General features: G+C 35.5%; 1 protein-coding gene across 2 annotated transcripts in view; it reads right to left on the reverse strand.

The window, feature by feature from the left end:
- LOC132543208 (hypoxia-inducible factor 1-alpha-like) overlaps positions 1-23,561 on the reverse strand; it is a 49,861-nt gene that overhangs the window by 23,566 nt on the left and 2,734 nt on the right. The window contains exons 1-4 of one of the 2 annotated variants that reach the window (XM_060206683.1): positions 13,283-13,711; positions 6,044-6,240; positions 4,779-4,918; positions 4,402-4,593 (exon numbers count right to left, since the gene is read on the reverse strand). In XM_060206683.1, coding sequence (XP_060062666.1) covers positions 4,402-4,593; positions 4,779-4,918; positions 6,044-6,240; positions 13,283-13,293 — 540 coding nt within the window. In that variant the 5' untranslated portion in view covers positions 13,294-13,711. Of the gene's footprint in view, positions 1-4,401; positions 4,594-4,778; positions 4,919-6,043; positions 6,241-13,282; positions 13,712-23,561 lie in introns of those variants that run through there. The other variant, XM_060206682.1, reaches the window with a different exon arrangement.

Below are 23,561 nucleotides of genomic sequence, written 5' to 3' on the forward strand. Positions count from 1 at the left end.
TTCTAACCAGAGACTGTATTATTGTCATGGCAGAGTAAAGGTGATATTTTAAACACAGTTTCACTGGATAGTGAAAAAAACACAATCTTTCAATTTTGCTTTGAAAATTTATATGTTTGTTTTTTTTAAAGTTTTTTTTTCTGTGTAACAAATTACAGATATCTAGTGATAAGGTTTCATACATTCCATATAGGCAACACAAATACACCTAACAACCCTTACAGTATGTCATATTGTTTGGAAGACTGATGTCAGTGCTAACACAAATCTTAATTTAAAATGCAGATATATATATTCACATTTGTATGACAGCACCTGACTATATGAATTAACCTGTGAAAAAAATGTAATTTAAGGTAACATCATTTAAGGTAACATGACTTCAGAATTAATCTGAAAAGTAAATAATTTAAGATACAATGACTACATTAATAAACCTGTGAAATAAATGTAATTCATGACACCATAAATGACACCTAGCACAAGGATGGTTCACTATCAGCATGGCTGTCCTACTAGACAAATCACCAAGTATTAAATGGTATAAGTTATGGATGGAGCATACAAACATAAGCAGTATGTAAAATGATATTTATCACCAATTCTGTGACCGTAATAGCAACTATTATCTTACTATATAAACATTTAAGGCTGTATGGTACACTGTTCTGAATTACTTCCCTTTATATCTAGATTGTTGTAACTCTCCAATGTTTAATTTTAGTTATCTTCCTGATCTCTACATACAGTGGCTGTAACTTTTTTCTCTGGTAAAACAGATCAGATTCCCATTCGAGATACAACCTTTTGTGTATAGAAATATCCCATTATGTAGTTTTACATTCTGTACAGTACATAGACATGCATTACAATGATATGCTAAAAATCTTATCAGACATTCAAATCAGTAATCTTATCCAAAGATGCAAAATGGAAATTTGATTTTCAAAAGTTCAAACCAAATTTTTCTTACAAAAAATATATCTTCTATTTTTATTTTTTCCCCTTAATTCTATACTCAAAGGAAGATTTCTCCTGTATAAAAATCTAGAACAAATTCAGATTCAATTAAAAACTAAATTTGAAATATCAAATTTAAATCAACCTATCACTGTCAGAGTTGGGTAAAGGGCAGACATGTAAAATTACAGTTAGTGGTGCATCAGCTGGGCAGATTATACAACGATGTGCTCAAACCAAGAGATGTCATGTTAAGTATGGTCATTTAATGTCCAATTGATATTTCGTTAAAATATACCCGGTAATCAATATTAAAGTTTAAAGGTAACATATCGCAGAAATAAGACCATTAGGAACAGACCAGACAATGGAAAAAGAACAGACCAGACCAATGTAAAAGGAACAGAACAGACTATTGGAAAAGGAACAGACCAGATCACTGGAAAAAGAACAGATCAGACAATGGAAAAGGAATAGACCAGATCATTGGAAAAGGAATAGACCAGACAATGGAAAAAGAACAGACCAGACCAATGTAAAAGGAACAGATCAGATCATTGGAAAAGGAATAGACCAGACAATGGAAAAGGAACAGACCATATCATTGGAAAAGGAATAGACCAGACAATGGAAAAGGAACAGACCAGACCAATGTAAAAGGAACAGATCAGATCATTGGAAAAGGAATAGACCAGACAATGGAAAAAGAACAGACCAGACCAATGTAAAAGGAACAGATCAGATCATTGGAAAAGGAATAGACCAGACAATGGAAAAGGAACAGACCAGATCATTGGAAAAGGAATAGACCAGACAATGGAAAAGGAACAGACCAGACCAATGTAAAAGGAACAGATCAGATCATTGGAAAAGGAACAGATCAGATCATTGGAAAAGGAACAGACCAGATCATTGGAAAAGGAACAGACCAGACAATGGAAAAGGAATAGACCAGACAATGGAAAAAGAACAGACCAGACCAATGTAAAAGGAACAGATCAGATCATTGGAAAAGGAATAGACCAGACAATGGAAAAGGAACAGACCAGACCAATGTAAAAGGAACAGATCAGATCATTGGAAAAGGAATAGACCAGACAATGGAAAAGGAACAGACCAGACCAATGTAAAAGGAACAGATCAGATCATTGGAAAAGGAATAGACCAGACAATGGAAAAAGAACAGACCAGACCAATGTAAAAGGAACAGGCCAGATCATTGGAAAAGGAATAGATCAGATCATTGGAAATTATACAAAGACACTGTTTTTTTTTAATTTCACAATTTCCATATGTAATCTGAGCTGGGGTTATTATCATAATCAATGAATCTTTGCATATCTACTGTATCTTTTAATATGCATGTTATACATCACAAATTCATATGCACAAGTGAAATTCATGAAGCCAAAAGACTTCCACATATTCAGTGTGAATTTACCCAAAGGTAAACTCCCATTAAACAGACCTCACCTTAATAGGACCAGATACACAGCTACCTCATCAAACATTCCTCACCTTAATGGGTTTAGATACACAGATACCTCATCAAATACACTTCACCTTAATGGGACCAGATACACAGATACCTCATCAAACACACCTCACCATAATGAGGCTAGACACACAGATAACTCATTAAACACACCTCACTATAATGAGGCTAGATACACAGATACCTCATCAAACATTCCTCAACATAATGGGACTAGATACACAGCTACCTCATCAAACACACCTCACCATAATGAGGCTAGACACACAGATAACTCATTAAACACACCTCACTATAATGAGATTAGATACACAGATACCTCATCAAACATTCCTCAACATAATGGGACTAGATACACAGCTACCTCATCAAACATTCCTCACCATAACACACACACAGATAACTCATTAAACACACCATAATACACAGATACCTCATCAAACATTCCTCAACATAATGGGACTAGATACACAGCTACCTCATCAAACACACCTCACCATAATGAGGCTAGATACACAGATACCTAATCAAACACACCTTACTATAATAGGACTAGATACACAGATACCTCATCAAACACACCTTACTATAATAGGACTAGATACACAGATACCTCATCAAACACACCTTACCATGTTATCATAATGGGAACATATTTATATTTTTCAGTTGATCTGAGTATATCATTGAATTCATATCCTAGTCCTCAATTAACTGATCAATCACATGATGCCTCAGTGTCAACGTATTTCTGCCATCAATTCATTACATATAATGATGCAGAAGAAATAGAATTTCTGTTCCATTTTCCTGCTTCCCTTCAAAGCAGGAAGTGATGTGCTTCATAATAAAACTGAGGTATTAAATACACAATGTAGAAGTATCTACATTTAGTAAATTCACCGATGGTAATGGGTATAAGCCTGTACCATCAATATATATTCACACCAAGCTTTTTTAACAGCTCATTAACCAGCATTCACAAGAGGATCTATAAATCCAATTGAGTATTATTATCATCATTTATTTCTGTGGTAGTGCACTGGGCAGACAACCTGCTTTCAGGACAGCTACAGAATTTTTTATTTAATCTGGTTCTATAGTGTGCACTGGGCAGACAACCTGCTTTCAGGACAGCTACAGAATTTTTTATTTAATCTGGTTCTATAGTGTGCACTGGGCAGACAACCTGCTTTCAGGACAGCTACAGAATTTTTTATTAAATCTGGTTTTACAGTGATCAATCACAACATTATCAACATCATGATCGATCCTTCACATCAACTGGTCTTATCTATGAATTTAAAATGATCTTGATACCAACTATATGTGATAATATGAATTACAAATGCTCTTAAAACAGACTATGTTAAAACTGACTAACGAAATAACCTTGATATGCCCTACAAATGACCTTAACATTAACTAATCTCACATCTGATATCATTTACAAATGACCTTGCCATCATCTGACCAAGCATATGACAACCAAAGTTTCAAATGACCTGACATTAACTAACCTTGCAATTACATATGACAAACTCAGAAATGATCTAGACAGATATCTGACCTTGTATGTGTGATATCACTTAACAAGTAATGAAGAAAATGTTGATAAGGTTGTGTCATTTAATGACTAGCATCAGCAACTTGTAGGGGCGATAATCCAATGATTACGGTAATGTCCGGCAGATGGAGTAGGAGTAAACTTTCGATTTATGAACCAATGAAAACGAAGTACTGATACTCGGGGCCAGGGGCGACAGCAACATGCTGAAGAGCATTGAAAATGCTCTTAGCATAAAAATGACTTTGAAATTAAATGACCATGCATGTGACAAGATGAATTACAAATGACCTTGACATTAACTGACCATGCATTTGACATTTACAAATGACCTTGCATGTGACAACCAGACTTATAGATGACCTCGACATTAACTGACCTTGTATGAAGCAGACTTAAGATTTACACTTCTGCCCTTGCTGGTAAGTGTACATTTCATCCTCACGAAGATACAGTGTTCCTCGGCTTGTTGCTCCACACCTTTGTGAGACTTGGTGGACATCATGTCTGCAATCTCTTCGTGGTCACAGGGATGAGCAAAGTCGTAGAGACTCTGGCCAATCATATCAATCTGGATAAATAAACATGGTATATAATATATATATCTTTAAACTGTTTTTTTTAACAATTTAAGTAACTTTACTTCAACATGTGAGTTATCACATAATTGCTTCCTAAACAAAATCGATATTTGTACAAAAATCACATGATGCAGATTAATATAGTAACATTGATAATCATAAGGTAGTATTTTACCTGTGGTATGCCAAGGTACTTGGCCACACTCTCCGAAACGTAGGCCATGTCAGAGTTGTCAGAAATGATGACTACAAAGCCATCTAAAGCCTTTCCATAAAGGTTGTCAACATCATCCAAGCTTTCTTTGGAGTCAAAATCTGCAAAATGAATAAAACACTTGTAAGTGTTGTATTGGTGTTTGCTCTATTAGGAAGCTGTATCTGGACTTTACTTAAAACATCTTGTCAGATATAACAATTATTCAGCATTATTGACAACCAAACTAAAGACTTTATATAAGACATAGAACCAACAGTCAGTAGAATAGCACTCAGTATCTAAATATCAAGGTGAGATATTATCAAATTTGAAATTCTTAATTTTTTTTATTTCATCAAATATAATTTATTTGATCATTAAGTAACAGAGTTCGGGAGGTGCAGTCACACTTGCCTTTCACCCAGCTGTCTTGGGTTCAATTCCCAGAACAGAGGTATAAAAAAAAAGCGGGGCCCTGCCCGACCATATGGGTTTTAATGCACTTACATCCAGGCTAACAAGAGTGATAAGTATAAGTTGAAATAACATGTTTCACAATTATTGTGATTATTGTGAAATTAATTGGTGTAGGATGGTGTTTTGTGTGATAAGAATTGGAGTTTGTGTTATATAATTTACGTACCATTATCATTCCAAAATGTGTAATTCAATATATTATAAGAATGTATTGACAAAAAGGATGATATTTCTAAACCTGTGTCTTCACCACTATACACTGCTGTATACGGAGATACTTGCCATGTGTATTTACCCAAGGAGAAAATAGGAAAAGTGTGTAGAAGAAATGGGATGGTACTTGTTGTACATGTTACTCTCTGGGTTTGTGTGATTTTCACTGTCTTAGTTGATGTTACATCGTGTTTCTATAAGTTGTCATTGTATAAGTTGATGTGTTTGGTAAATGAAGAGTAGGAGGTGTGTAAGAAAATTTACCTCCAGGGTTGCCTGTATTATTCTTTACAGTGATATTTAACAAGCACCTGCCTTGGACCAAGTAACATGTCAACATTTCACAGTTTCTAGCATGAACCTGTTAGTTTTATCACTGAATATCACACCAATGTGATATCTACACAGGATACCAACCACCTTTTTCCTTTTTTCTTGCCAATCCTTGAAAATGCTGATTTCAATATGACTAGGATGAAATAATTCATCACTGTAGTTTAGCTTAGGTATGATTTTACACAGTTTTTATCATAATTTGAAAACAAAGTACTCACTTTGAACATCCATCTTTTCCATTATTTGGCGTATCTTGAGGTGGCTAATGGCCACTCTCATCACAGACGCTTTGTCCAGTTGATTGAGACAAGGTGGAAGTGGCAACTCTTTAGCAAGCTCCGAGAACACCTCTGTCTCCTTCCCCCGGCGGCAACGGGCCGCATCGCGGGACTTCTCCTTTCGTTTTTCTGAATTTCTGAGGAATAAACAACAAATCTAAATAAATAAGAACTATATATTGACATCTTTATTAAGTTAAAGTTTGTATAGGGTTTGTTAATAAATATTACATTTGTACAGATGACTGGGAAATTCAAGGGGAACCGTTTCAACATATATTCAATTAACATATCTATCCTCAAGATCTAATACTGTAAATGTCAAGTTCTTCCAAAGACTGTTTTATCAAAGATCTGCAGTATATAGGTAACACATTTATAAAGCTGTGAAAACAGTAAATGAGTTTTACATTTAACATCTACTTTGAATCAATTGAAGTGCCTGACTTTGTAGCAAACCATGATCATTTAAATCTGTTGCTGGAATTAAATAGGATTGTACAAATTCTGATACAATCAATTCAATTTACAGTGAAAGGATGTCCCATAGGGTCATCAGTATGTCCCACAGGGTTATCAGTATGTCCCACAGGGTCATGAGTATGTCCCACAGGGTCATGAGTATGTCCCACAGGGTCATGAGTATGTCCCACAGGGTCATCAGTATGTCCCACAGGATCATCAGAATGTCCCACAGGGTCATGAGTATGTCCCACAGGGTCATGAGTATGTCCCACAGGGTCATGAGTATGTCCCACAGGGTTATCAGTATGTCCCACAGGGTCATCAGTATGTCCCACATGGTCATCAGTATGTCCCACAGGGTCATGAGTATGTCCCACATGGTCATCAGTATGTCCTACAGGGTCATCAGTATGTCCCACAGGATCATCAGTATGTCCCACAGGGTTATGAGGATGTCCCACAGGGTCATGAGTATGTCCCACAGGGTCATGAGTATGTCCCACAGGATCATCATAATGTCCCACAGGGTCATGAGTATGTCCCACAGGGTCATCAGAATGTCCCACATGGTCATGAGTATGTCCCACAGGGTCATCAGTATGTCCCACAGGGTCATCAGTATGTCCCACAGGGTTATCAGTATGTCCCACAGGGTTATCAGTATGTCCCACAGGGTCATCAGAATGTCCCACAGGGTTATGAGTATGTCCCACAGGGTCATGAGTATGTCCCACAGGATCATCAGAATGTCCCACAGGGTTATGAGTATGTCCCACAGGGTCATGAGTATGTCCCACAGGGTTATCCATGAAATAAAACTGATCATTTTTTTATGGTACAGTGATCTTATTTTGATGTGTAAGATTTTTATACTACATAGCATTTTAATTACTTTAACCACCAAACATGGATTTTGACTGTTTTGATTCTGATTCCATGCAATGAAATATTTAGATATTTTATCACCTCGTCAGCAGTTCCTGATACCACTGATATCATGTTGACCTGAGTCAGGTGAGTCGGTGACACTGATATACCGTCTGACCCACTGTTTGTAACCTTATTTTACAGTCAATATCTTAATCATATGTGCTTTTTGGGTTCCGCATAATATCTAATTTCAAAAATAAGTCTATGTTCAGCGAAAGATTTCCCTGATGTTGAGTAGAGATCCTACAGGTTGTGAAAGAAAATTGTGACCTACATTTATGTCGGTAAAGAAATGATAGAAACTTCTACTGACTAGGGAAAAGATAGTAAAGGCAACAGCTGGTATACCAAGACTAATACATCATGACAAAATGGACAGATTCTGACACCAACAGACAGACACATCATGATTAAAAGGACAGATTCTGACACCAACAGACAGACACATCATGATTAAAAGGACAGATTTTGACACAAACAGACACATCTTGATAAGATAGGCAGATTCTGTTCCAACAGACAGACACACCATGATACAATGACAGATTCCGACACCAACAGACAGACACATCATGATAAAATGGACAGATTCTAACACCAACAGACAGACACATCATGATACAATGACAGATTCTGACATCAACAGACACATCATGATAAGATGGGCAGATTCTGTACCAACAAACAGACACATCATGATACAATGACAGATTCTGACACCAACAGACAGACACATCATGATAAAATGGACAAATTTTGACACAAACAGACACATCATGATAAGATGGGCAGATTCTATTCCAACAGACAGACGCATCATGATACAATGACAGATTCTGACACCAACAGACAGACACATCATGATAAATTGCACAGATTCTGACATCAACAGACAGACACATCATGATAAAATGGACAGATTCTAACACCAACAAACAGACACATCATGATACAATGACATATTCTGACACCAACAGACAGACACATCATGATAAAATGGACAAATTCTGATACAAACAGACACATCATGATAAGATGGGCAGATTCTGTACCAACAAACACACACATCATGATACAATGGACAGATTCTGACACCAACAGACAGACACATCATGATAAAATGCAGATTCTGACACCAACAGACAGACACATCATGATAAAATGGACAAATTCTGACATCGACAGACACATCATGATAAGATGGGCAGATTCTGTACCAACAAACAGACACATCATGATACAATGGACAGATTCTGACACCAACAGACAGACACATCATGATAAAATGCACAGATTCTGACACCAACAAACAGACACATCATGATACAATGACAGATTCTGACACCAACAGACAGACACATCATGATAAAATGGACAAATTCTGACATCGACAGACACATCATGATAAGATGGGCAGATTCTGTACCAACAAACAGACACATCATGATACAATGGACAGATTCTGACACCAACAGACAGACACATCATGATAAAATGGACAAATTCTGACATCGACAGACACATCATGATAAGATGGGCAGATTCTGTACCAACAGACAGACACATCATGATACAATGACAGATTCTGACACCAACAGACAGACACATCATGATAAAATGCACAGATTCTGACACCAACAAGCAGACACATCATGATAAAATGGGCAGATTCTGTACCAACAAACAGACACATCATGATACAATGACAGATTCTGACAACAACAGACAGACACATCATGATAAGATGGACAGATTCTGTACCAACAAACAGACACATCATGATACAATGACAGATTCTGACACCAACAGACAGACACATCATGATAAAATGCACAGATTCTGACACCAACAGACAGACACATCAACATACAATGACAGATTTTGACACCAACAGACAGACACATCATGGTAAAATGCACAGATTCTGACATCAACAGACAGACACATTATGATACAATGGACAAATTCTGACATTAACAGACAGACACATCATGATAAAATGCACAGATTCTGACATTAACAGACAGACACATCATGATACAATGGACAAATTCTGACACCAACAGACAGACACATTATGATACAATGGACAAATTCTGACATCAACAGACACATTATGATATAATGGACAAATTCTGACATCAACAGACACATTGTGATAAGATGGACAAATTCTGACATCAACAGACACATTATGATACAATGGGCAAATTCTGACATCAACAGACACATTATGATACAATGGACAAATTCTGACATCAACAGACACATTATGATACAATAGACAAATTCTGACATCAACAGACACATTATGATACAATGGACAAATTCTGACATCAACAGACACATTATGATACAATGGACAAATTCTGACATCAACAGACACATTATGATACAATGGACAAATTCTGACATCAACAGACACATTATGATACAATGGACAAATTCTGACACCAACAGACAGACACATCATGATAAGATGGGCAGATTCTGTACCAACAAACAGACACATCATGATACAATGGACAGATTCTAACACCAACAGACAGACACATCATGATACAATGGACAGATTCTAACACCAACAGACAGACACATCATGATACAATGACAGATTCTGACATCAACAGACACATCATGATAAGATGGGCAGATTCTGTACCAACAAACAGACACATCATGATACAATGACAGATTCTGACACCAACAGACAGACACATCATGATAAAATGGACAGATTCTAACACCAACAAACAGACACATCACGATACAACGGACAGATTCTAACACCAACAGACAGACGCATCATGATACAATGACAGATTCTGACACCAACAGACAGACACATCATGATAAATTGCACAGATTCTGACACCAACAGACAGACACATCATGATACAATGACAGATTCTGACACCAACAGACAGACACATCATGATACAATGACAGATTCTGACACCAACAGACAGACACATCATGATAAAATGGATAAATTTTGACACAAACAGACACATCATGATAAGATGGGCAGATTCTATTCCAACAGACAGACGCATCATGATACAATGACAGATTCTGACACCAACAGACAGACACATCATGATAAATTGCACAGATTCTGACACCAACAGACAGACACATCATGATAAAATGGACAGATTCTAACACCAACAAACAGACACATCATGATACAATGACATATTCTGACACCAACAGACAGACACATCATGATAAAATGGACAAATTCTGATACAAACAGACACATCATGATAAGATGGGCAGATTCTGTACCAACAAACACACACATCATGATACAATGGACAGATTCTGACACCAACAGACAGACACATCATGATAAAATGCAGATTCTGACACCAACAGACAGACACATCATGATAAAATGGACAAATTCTGACATCGACAGACACATCATGATAAGATGGGCAGATTCTGTACCAACAGACAGACACATCATGATAAAATGCACAGATTCTGACACCAACAGACAGACACATCATGATAAAATGGGCAGATTCTGTACCAACAAACAGACACATCATGATACAATGACAGATTCTGACACCAACAGACAGACACATCATGATAAAATGGACAAATTTTGACACCAACAGACACATCATGATACAATGACAGATTCTGACACCAACAGACAGACACATCATGATAAAATGGACAAATTCTGACATCGACAGACACATCATGATACAATGACAGATTCTGACACCAACAGACAGACACATCATGATAAAATGGACAAATTCTGACATCGACAGACACATCATGATAAGATGGGCAGATTCTGTACCAACAGACAGACACATCATGATAAAATGCACAGATTCTGACACCAACAGACAGACACATCATGATAAAATGGGCAGATTCTGTACCAACAAACAGACACATCATGATACAATGACAGATTCTGACACCAACAGACAGACACATCATGATAAAATGGACAAATTTTGACACCAACAGACACATCATGATGAGATGGACAGATTCTGTACCAACAAACAGACACATCATGATACAATGCAGATTCTGACACCAACAGACAGACACATCATGATAAAATGGACAAATTCTGACATCGACAGACACATCATGATAAGATGGGCAGATTCTGTACCAACAAACAGACACATCATGATACAATGGACAGATTCTGACACCAACAGACAGACACATCATGATAAAATGCACAGATTCTGACACCAACAAGCAGACACATCATGATAAAATGGGCAGATTCTGTACCAACAGACAGACACATCATGATACAATGACAGATTCTGACACCAACAGACAGACACATCATGATAAAATGGCCAAATTCTGACATCAACAGACACATTATGATACAATGGACAAATTCTGACATCAACAGACACATTATGATACAATGGACAAATTCTGACATCAACAGACACATTATGATACAATGGACAAATTCTGACATCAACAGACACATTATGATACAATGGACAAATTCTGACATCAACAGACACATTATGATACAATGGACAAATTCTGACATCAACAGACACATTATGATACAATGGACAAATTCTGACATCAACAGACACATTATGATACAATGGACAAATTCTGACATCAACAGACACATTATGATACAATGGACAAATTCTGACATCAACAGACACATTATGATCCAACGGACAAATTCTGACATCAACAGACACATTATGATACAATGGACAAATTCTGACATCAACAGACACATTATGATACAATGGACAAATTCTGACATCAACAGACACATTATGATACAATGGACAAATTCTGACATCAACAGACACATTATGATACAATGGACAAATTCTGACATCAACAGACACATTATGATACAATGGACAAATTCTGACATCAACAGACACATTATGATACAATGGACAAATTCTGACATCAACAGACACATTATGATACAATGGACAAATTCTGACATCAACAGACACATTATGATACAATGGACAAATTCTGACATCAACAGACACATTATGATACAATGGACAAATTCTGACATCAACAGACACATTATGATACAATGGACAAATTCTGACATCAACAGACACATTATGATACAATGGACAAATTCTGACATCAACAGACAGACACATTATGATACAATGGGCAAATTCTGATCCTCCCCCATTTCTACTCCAAGTCAATAACACCAATATTAATTTGTGTGTGTATTATATATGTTTATCAAAAGCATTAAACACTTGAATTCATATCCCACAACCCAAACACCAATTCTACCATCCAAGAAATTTCAAACAATTAAGGACAAATGGTTCTAAGGATAGGAACCAGCCAAATGCAATTATGAAGTTTAGGAAAATGTGTCAATGCTGATGATACAACAATGCCAAATGATCCCCTATCTGTATCTAATCCAAGAAAATCATACTAAACAAAAAAATCTTGATTGCACAGTTCAACTCCTTCATTGGTTCTATGGTATAACAGACAGATATGCAATGAAATTATCAGTTTTTCCAGACATATACTAATTATTCTGGATTACAAGATCATGCATAGATGTTAAACATAGTAATTATTCTGTAGAGGAGCATAGATTTCCGTTTAACATCTGAGCTTTGTGACTGAATATAGAATCGGTGACACAAATATCTTGAATATGGATTATAAAAAAAGACTTCAGCAGGAAATTGCCACTTTCATTAAAACGGAAAGCAACCTTATTCAACAGTGCTCAAGCTGATGACTTACTTGTATGGCATGGCTCCGAGTGTTGAGATCACAAGATTGCCTCTGATATTCCCATGTACGAGGTTAATAATGAGTACAGGAAAGTGACACTAATAGAAATAGGTATCTAGAACTTCAACAAAGGGAGAAAACTGGCTCCAACTAATCAAGAATCTCCAACTTAGCAAGAATAAAAAGTCTAGTAAATGAGGTTTGAAATACCTCCAATAAATTGTAAACACTGAGTAAAAATTCAAGTCTACCAGATTTATAGAAAATATATGATACTTGAAAACCTGATATGAAAAAGTCATTAATTAAAAGAAATCCAGCAGAACATCTCAGTTTCACATTCAGGTCAACAGTAGCTTCATTAGAACCACAGAACTCCTTCTGTTTCTTGTTATGGAAATTAAAAACAGTGTTCACTGAATCACTCAGATGTTTTCACAGATCCCTCTGCATCATCACAACTTATCTTAAATAAATGGATTCAAATCAATCTCAGTTCATTTTAGGTTTGATATTTAATCCCTTTGACTGGTAGGAAATGTTTGAAACTTTCAAGCCATCAGATGATACACTACACCAGCTGAAACTTCCAGCAAATACAGATAGAGATTTCGTGGAAGTGCACATGTAATTTGACGTAGCAGCAATCCTAATGCTGCTAATGTTTTGACACACCAGTTATATGTGATGTAGATACAAACATTTAATTGATCATGATTAATAATCACCAATAACACTGATCAATGTTCCCACAGTTGAGGTTTACTTCACAGGATCTTGACCACTACATCACAGAAACATCATCGATCTCTTTCTATAGAGTATGTAGATCAACCTTCACAAAAAGAACCAATCAGAAAAGAATGGAGAAAAGAAGCTGAACACTTTGTTCTGGTATATATATATTAATTCACAGTTCACGTCATAAAATCTTTATCCGAAATATAGGTCACACAAGTAAAACTGTGACATCCTCTGTTTAAAATACATAAGATTAAATTTCAGCAACAGAAATATGCCAACAGATCTAGCATAAAATTGAAGCAGAAAATAGTCTTCCTTAAATATATATCCACAAAACGTAGGTGTAAAACTTTCTGTAAATATCTGTAATGGTGAAATATTATCCTTTCTGTAAATATCTGTAATGGTGAAATATTATCCTTTCTGTAAATATCTGTAATGGTGAAATATTATCCTTTCTGTAAATATCTGTAATGGTGAAATATTGTCCTTTCTGTAAATATCTGTAATGGTGAAATATTATCCTTTCTGTAAATATCTATAATGGTGAAATATTGTCCTTTCTGTAAATATCTGTAATGGTGAAATATTATCCTTTGTGTAAATATCTATAATGGTGAAATATTATCCTTTCTGTAAATATCTGTAATGGTGAAATATTATCCTTTGTGTAAATATCTATAATGGTGAAATATTATCCTTTCTGTAAATATCTATAATGGTGAAATATTGTCCTTTCTGTAAATATCTGTAATGGTGAAATATTATCCTTTGTGTAAATATCTATAATGGTGAAATATTATCCTTTCTGTAAATATCTGTAATGGTGAAATATTGTCCTTTCTGTAAATATCTGTAATGGTGAAATATTATCCTTTCTGTAAATATCTATAATGGTGAAATATTATCCTTTCTGTAAATATCTGCAACAGTGAAATATTGTCCTTTCTGTAAATATCTGCAACAGTGAAATATTGTCCTTTCTGTAAATATCTATAATGGTGAAATATTATCCTTTCTGTAAATATCTGCAACAGTGAAATATTGTCCTTTCTGTAAATATCTGCAACAGTGAAATATTGTCCTTTCTGTAAATATCTGCAACAGTGAAATATTATCCTTTCTGTAAATATCTGTAATGGTGAAATATTATCCTTTCTGTAAATATCTGTAATGGTGAAATATTATCCTTTCTGTAAATATCTGTAATGGTGAAATATTGTCCTTTCTGTAAATATCTGCAACAGTGAAATATTGTCCTTTCTGTAAATATCTGCAACAGTGAAATATTGTCCTTTCTGTAAATATCTGCAACAGTGAAATATTATCCTTTCTGTAAATATCTGTAATGGTGAAATATTGTCCTTTCTGTAAATATCTGTAATGGTGAAATATTATCCTTTGTGTAAATATCTATAATGGTGAAATATAGTCCTTTCTGAAAATATGTGCAATAGTGAAATATCATCCTTTCTGTAAATACCTACAACAGTGAAATATCATCCTTTCTGTAAATATCTGTACAGTGTAAATATTATCCTTTCTGAAAATATCCACAATGGTGAAATATTGTCCTTTCTGTAAAGATCTGTAACGGTGTAAATATTATCCTTTCTGAAAATATCCACAACAGTGAAATATCATCCATTCTGTAAATATCTGCAACAACCAAGCAGTTGTGTTTATTGCTATTCACAATAGATTTGATTCATAGAATCTTCCAAGTTAGATCATTAACATAATTTTTCTGATTAAAATCCAAGATATAAACACCTGTAGTGTATAAACATTCACATTATGTACACCTCAGCCACAGACCTATGAATTTCAAACAAGAAAATTAATATTTCAAAGCTATGCCGAAATACATCTTGTATGTAGAATACAGAACGGAAGGCTACTGGTGAAGCTCCCGCTAACAATAAACTTCCTGTAAGCAACATTAACAGAGGCTACCTTGATATAACTTACAAGTATCAGTAGTATGATATAGGTTCTCAAGGAGTAATAGGAGTACCACCATTTCTATACCTATTATTGTCAGACATATAATTCAACAGGTCCATTATAGCTAGAGACAAAGTGTTGTGAAAAATCATTCCACAACCAGATTTATGTATGGTAGACCCTGAAAATAACACCGCAATAGATCTGTCCAGTGTCTGACACCAGTAACTCAACAGATCTGTCTAGTGTCTGACACCAGTAACTCAACAGATCTGTCTAGTGTCTGACATCAATAGCCCAATAGATCTGTCTAGTGTCTGACACCAGTAACTCAACAGATCTTTCTAGTGTCTGACACTATTAACTCAACAGATCTGTCTAGTGTCTGACACCAGTAACTCAACAGATCTATCTAGTGTCTGACACTATTAACTCAACAGATCTGTCTAGTGTCTGACACCAGTAACTCAACAGATCTGTCTAGTGTCTGACACCAATAACTCAACCGATCTGTCTGTTGTTTGACACCAGTAACTCAACATATGTCTATTGTCTGATACCAGTAACTCAACAGATCTGTCTTGTGTCTGACACCAATACCTCAACAGATCTGTCTAGTTTCTGATACCAATAACTCAACAGATCTGTCTAATGTTATACATCAGTAACTCAACAGATCTGTCTAGTGTCTGATATCAATAACTCAACATATCTGTCTAGTGTCATACACCAGTTACTCAACAGATCTGTCTAGTGTCTGATATCAATTACTCAACATGTCTGTCTAGTGTCTGATACCAGTAACTCAACAGATCTGTCTGGTGTCTGATACCAATAACTCAACAGATCTGTCTAGTGTCTGACACCAGTAACTCAACAGATCTGTCTAGTGTCTGATATCAATAACTCAACAGATCTGTCTAGTGTCATACTTCGATAACTCCACAACTAAAACAAACTGACTCAAACTCAAGAAGTGGACTTCTAACAGGACAGCTCAAACAAACAGACTCAAACTCAATAATTGGACTTCTAACAGGACAGCTCAAACAAATAGACTCAACTCAAGAATTGGACTTATATCAGGACAGCTCAAACAAACAGACTCAAACTCAAGAAGTGGACTTTTAACAGGACATTTTAAACAAACAGACTCAAACTTAAGAAGTGGAGTTCTAACAGGACAGCTCAAACAAACAGACTCAAACTCAAGAAGAGGACTTCTAACAGGACAGCTCAAACAAACAGACTCAATCTCAAGAAGTGGACTTCTAACAGGACAGCTCAAACAAACAGACTCAATCTCAAGAAGTGGACTTCTAACGGGACAGCTCAAACAAACAGACTCAATCTCAAGAATTGGACTTATATCAGGACAGCTCAAACAAATAGACTCAAACTCAAGAAGTGGACTTCTAACAGGATGGCTCAAACAAACAGACTCAAACTCAAGAAGTGGACTTCTAACAGGACAGCTCAAACAAACAGACTCAATCTCAAGAAGTGGACTTCTAACAGGACAGCTCAAACAAACAGACTCAATCTCAAGAATTGGACTTATATCAGGACAGCTCAAACAAATAGACTCAATCTCAAGAAGTGGACTTCTAACAGGACAGCTCAAACAAACAGACTCAATCTCAAGAAGTGGACTTCTAACAGGACAGCTCAAACAAATAGATTCAAACTCAATAATTGGACTTCTAACTGGACAGCTCAAACAAACAGACTCAAACTCAAGAAGAAGTCAAACAAACAGACTCAATCTCAAGAATTGGACAGACTAACTCAAGATGTGGACTTCTAACAGGATGGCTCAAACAAAAAGACTCAATCTAACAGGACATCTCAAACAAATAGACTCAAACAAACAGACTCAAGACTCAAACTCAAGAAGTAACAGGACAGGAGAATTCTTAACAGGACAGCTCAAACAAACAGACTCAAACTCAAGAAGAGGACTTCTAACAGGACAGCTCAAACAAACAGACTCAATCTCAAGAAGTGGACTTCTAACAGGATGGCTCAAACAAACAGACTCAAACTCAAGAAGTGGACTTCTAACAGGACAGCTCAAACAAACAGACTCAATCTCAAGAAGTGGACTTCTAACGGGACAGCTCAAACAAACAGACTCAATCTCAAGAATTGGACTTATATCAGGACAGCTCAAACAAATAGACTCAAACTCAAGAAGTGGACTTCTAACAGGATGGCTCAAACAAACAGACTCAAACTCAAGAAGTGGACTTCTAACAGGACAGCTCAAACAAACAGACTCAATCTCAAGAAGTGGACTTCTAACAGGACAGCTCAAACAAACAGACTCAATCTCAAGAATTGGACTTATATCAGGACAGCTCAAACAAATAGACTCAATCTCAAGAAGTGGACTTCTAACAGGACAGCTCAAACAAACAGACTCAATCTCAAGAAGTGGACTTCTAACAGGACAGCTCAAACAAATAGATTCAAACTCAATAATTGGACTTCTAACTGGACAGCTCAAACAAACAGACTCAAACTCAAGAAGTGGACTTCTAACAGGATGGCTCAAACAAACAGACTCAATCTCAAGAATTGGACAGACTCAAACTCAAGATGTGGACTTCTAACAGGATGGCTCAAACAAAAAGACTCAATCTAACAGGACATCTCAAACAAATAGACTCAAACTCAAGAAGTGGTCTTCTAACTGGACAGCTCAAACAAATAGACTCAAACTCAAGAAGTGGACTTCTAACAGGATGGCTCAAACAAACAGACTCAAACTCAAGAAGTGGACTTCTAACAGGACAGCTCAAACAAACACTCAAAGTCATGGGATGGACTTAATACATGACCCAAGACTTAAAGTCAAGGGGTGGGCTTAATAGGATGGGTCAAACGCAGAAGCCAAACAACCTTGGGTCAACCTAGCGCTAATTGCATGACAATTCAGTAGCATAATTGCTGGTAATTCTACCACACAGCAATATCAGTAACAGTCTGCTATACAGTGAATTAGCCTGTCATACTTCAAAAGTATTCCACAGAGCCAATCAGAATGTGTATGTCATAACACCAGTGAGAGGTTAATTAGGGTGTCATAACATGGACATTGATTTGCCCTAAATTGTAAATGGTACAATATAGTTGCCTCTGTTAGATATTGTCATCAAGGTTTTGACTTTAAAAACCTTAAAAAATTTGATTTTTCTGAGTTAATTGATCAAAAGTATCTTAAAAAAATTGGTTTTCATTTCATTTGAGATTTTATGAAATTCATCAGAAGTTTTGATTTTTTCTTACAAAATCTTGCAAAACTAAAAACTTCTAAAACTGGTATCATGAAATCAGTGTTTGAGAGGTTGAGGTGATATGCCTTATATTCAGTAGAATGTTCATTAGATATCACACATTTATTTGGACTTGTGAGTAATGACAGAATATATCTACCTTTAAAAACAATTTCAAGGTCGGTAAACAACTCAGTGATGTGTGTACAATAGCATGCCTTTATAGCAGTTTGTATACACAGCTATTGGAGGTTTAAGTATCTCCCACCAATATCAGTCACACACTACAAAACTGGAAATTTCCATTACGAATTGGCTAATACTATTCTCCTTTGTTCATTTCTCAGAATTCATTTAAGACAGTGAGAATGATAAGAACCAATGGACAATCCTGAATGGTGTTATTACATTTTTTGTGTAGTTATGACCACATGTACTTAATAATGACTTCCTTCATGAAATGCAGATCTCCAGGGACTCAAACTTTCCTTCATCAACAAAACCTGGCATGTCCTTAAATGACCCTTGATATAAGTAAGCCGTAAAGCAATAATAAGATGATGTCCATTAACAAGAGCATTTACTGGTTTGGAAGGGAAATAGAAAGTATATGAAAAAAATACACGTTATATTAAAATATCACACTATTAAATATCACACTATATTAAAATGGTAAAAAGTCACTGTAAGATATCCACTCAAGTGAAAAACAACATCAAAGATCACTAGTGTATATAAACTATTATTCTGTTTCATAATAAAACATCAGAAAGTTATTGTATTAGCAATTAGGTTGTTTAAATTAAATTAAACTAAAACATGCATATTCCAAATAGAATTACATGAATACAAGTTACATTTCAAATTTTCAGTACTTCAAATCCAAAGGTAACCCGTACTTCTTGAAATGAAAAACATTCGAAAGAATAACTTCGACTCGAACTTCAAAAATTAGTATGTGAAGTTCAGTTGTTGTAGGTTACAAACACAAATAAATAGGTGAGAGAGGAGATTCACTGATTTAAAGGTTATCAAAAGGATGACTAAAATAAGAGATTGTGAAGGAAAAAGAAAATAGTAAACAGTTTAATGAATGATGGAAAAGACAAATCAACACTGGCAAAGCCAGTGAAAGGAACACAAAGAATTGTAAACAAAGTCACATTGTTTCTGACAAACAACGCTGGCAAAGCCAATGAAAGGAACACAAAGATAGTAAACAAAGTCACATTGTTTCTGACAAACAGCACTGGCAAAGCCAATGAAAGGAACAAAGTCACATTGTTTCTGACAAACAACACTGGCAAAGCCAGTGAAAGGAACACAAAGAATTGTAAACAAAGTCACATTGTTTCTGACAAACAACACTGGCAAAGCCAATGAAAGGAACACAAAGAATTGTAAACAAAGTCACATTGTTTCTAACAAACAACACTGGCAAAGCCAGTGAAAGGAACACAAAGAGAGTAAACAAAGTCACATTGTTTCTGACAAACAACACTGGCAAAGCCAATGAAAGGAACACAAAGATAGTAAACAAAGTCACATTGTTTCTGACAAACAACACTGGCAAAGCCAGTGAAAGGAACACAAAGAGAGTAAACAAAGTCACATTGTTTCTAACAAACAACACTGGCAAAGCCAGTGAAAGGAACACAAAGAATTGTAAACAAAGTCACATTGTTTCTGACAAACAGCACTGGCAAAGGAACACAAAGAGGCAAAGCCAGTGAAAGGAACACAAAGAGAGTAAACAAAGTCACATTGTTTCTGACAAACAACACTGGCAAAGCCAATGAAAGGAACACAAAGAGAGTAAACAAAGTCACATTGTTTCTGACAAACAACACTGGCAAAGCCAATGAAAGGAACACAAAGAGAGTAAACAAAGTCACATTGTTTCTGACAAACAACACTGGCAAAGCCAGTGGCAAAGCCAATGAAAGGAACACAAAGAGAGTAAACAAAGTCACATTGTTTCTGACAAACAACACTGGCAAAGCCAGTGAAAGGAACACAAAGAATTGTAAACAAAGTGAAAGGAACACATTGTTTCTGACAAACAGCACTGGCAAAGCCAGTGAAAGGAACACAAAGAGAGTAAACAAAGTCACATTGTTTCTGACAAACAACACTGGCAAAGCCAATGAAAGGAACACAAAGAGAGTAAACAAAGTCACATTGTTTCTGACAAACAACACTGGCAAAGCCAGTGAAAGGAACACAAAGAATTGTAAACAAAGTCACATTGTTTCTGACAAACAACGCTGGCAAAGCCAGTGAAAGGAACACAAAGAATTGTAAACAAAGTCACATTGTTTCTGACAAACAGCACTGGCAAAGCCAGTGAAAGGAACACAAAGAGAGTAAACAAAGTCACATTGTTTCTGACAAACAACACTGGCAAAGCCAATGAAAGGAACACAAAGAGAGTAAACAAAGTCACATTGTTTCTGACAAACAACACTGGCAAAGCCAGTGAAAGGAACACAAAGAATTGTAAACAAAGTCACATTGTTTCTGACAAACAACGCTGGCAAAGCCAGTGAAAGGAACACAAAGAATTGTAAAGAAAGTCACATTGTTTCTGACAAACAACACTGGCAAAGCCAATGAAGCCAAATGACAAAGAACAAAATATTCTTATGCTCCTTTTAGACAGTGATTTGTAACTTTAGATTATATGCTCCAAATTATATTTGTTACCATTTAAACATGTTGAAGCCTAATACATAGACAACCATTAGATATAAAACATTGGTTTTCTGGTAACCATTCCAATGCTTAACTACATTAAATAATATAATCCTTTTTACTCCAACAAAATTGGAAGCTCTCCCATGCAACAGCAAGAGTAATAAGTATACTGAACTTCCAAAATTTTCTGAAGTCTTTAAGAAGATACATATTTGAAAAGTCAAAAAGATGCAAAATGGCATACAGACTAAGCTGAGCTAGTAGATGTGTGTTTAGATGCCAGTAGACAGAGATGTCACATTTTTTTCATTCATACAACATTTCTGTGGCTATTTTGAATTTTTTTCATGAAAGATAAATTATTTCATAAATAGATGATCTTGGTTGACTTTTTTCCAACTACTTATTAAGTACCCATTATAGTCTACAAACTTATTTAATAGCATAAAAAGAATCTGGGTCTTTGCCAATTTCTAAATTTGCAGGACAAATACGAATGACCCAGTGTACAGCAAACTGTACCAGTGTGTGTAAGTCACTTATAAAGAACAGAATCCTCACAGTCACAAAGATAAATCAGTTTAACACAAATAATGATATCATAGTCAGTGTATTGTTAACATGTTTTGGATACCTAGTATGTTTTCATCTGGTTAATATCATTACTATGCCAAATAACTTGACATAAGCACAGATTTATAAACTCATATTTAAAGGGAGTCATACAGTAATTAAACATGCATAAATCTTTCCTTTTTTTAACTAAAAAATAAATTCATTGCACATGCATACTAGACAAATACTTGACAGTCGACACATGTACACACAGTCACTTGATTTCAGTTAAGTGTTTCACCTGATTCTTTTCTAACGATGTAAATATCGTTTATACTAAAACATCGTGCTACAATTCTAATTTTTGCTAGGTGTTTTGCTTTCCAATTTTAAAGGAAGTGTCAATTCCCAAAAACAAATATATTAAAACTAATATGATACAAAAAATCATGGTTTATTTCATGACTTATCCTGACAAAGTTTTGTTCAATCATTAATGTATAGAGACATAGCTTAGAAGTAGGTATCATATGTAACTGTGTGAGACAGATATTGCGTGTAAAAAATGTGCAGTTTCTATACACATTGAAAAGAAATCCATTTAAAAAGAAGCAAACTTTAGATGAATTTGTGTCATAAAGGGACATAAATCGTCAGAAAAAAAGTTTCTGGCTGTACTGTATCTTTTAAGAATATATTCTAACGACTTTTAAAACTATTGTTAGCATCAAAATATTTCTCCTTTGGTCAGTTTGGACAAATATTCCCAGACAAACCATCTAAATACAGTTCACCAGGAAATCTATGCCTGAAAGGTCACTGGATCATAGATTTTATGCAGAGTATGGAGTAAATACAAAAGTGTTTGCTGTTCACTAAAATTTCTGCTGGAGTTTAATTTACACAAAAATTCAATTCTGACAATGCAATGGTTCGCTTATGATACTGCAAAGTTGTGGCGCAATCAGGGATTGGACATGTTTAATGATTTCCGCAAATTAAATATTGCATGTTTGTTTAAACGGTAAATTGAGATTTACAATTTCCATAAGTCGATGATTTTGCAG

The sequence above is a fragment of the Ylistrum balloti genome, unplaced genomic scaffold (assembly GCF_031769215.1).
Source record: "Ylistrum balloti isolate Yb309-2 unplaced genomic scaffold, AGI_CSIRO_Ybal_v1 Utg369744, whole genome shotgun sequence".
NCBI classification, from domain to species: domain Eukaryota; kingdom Metazoa; phylum Mollusca; class Bivalvia; order Pectinida; family Pectinidae; genus Ylistrum; species Ylistrum balloti.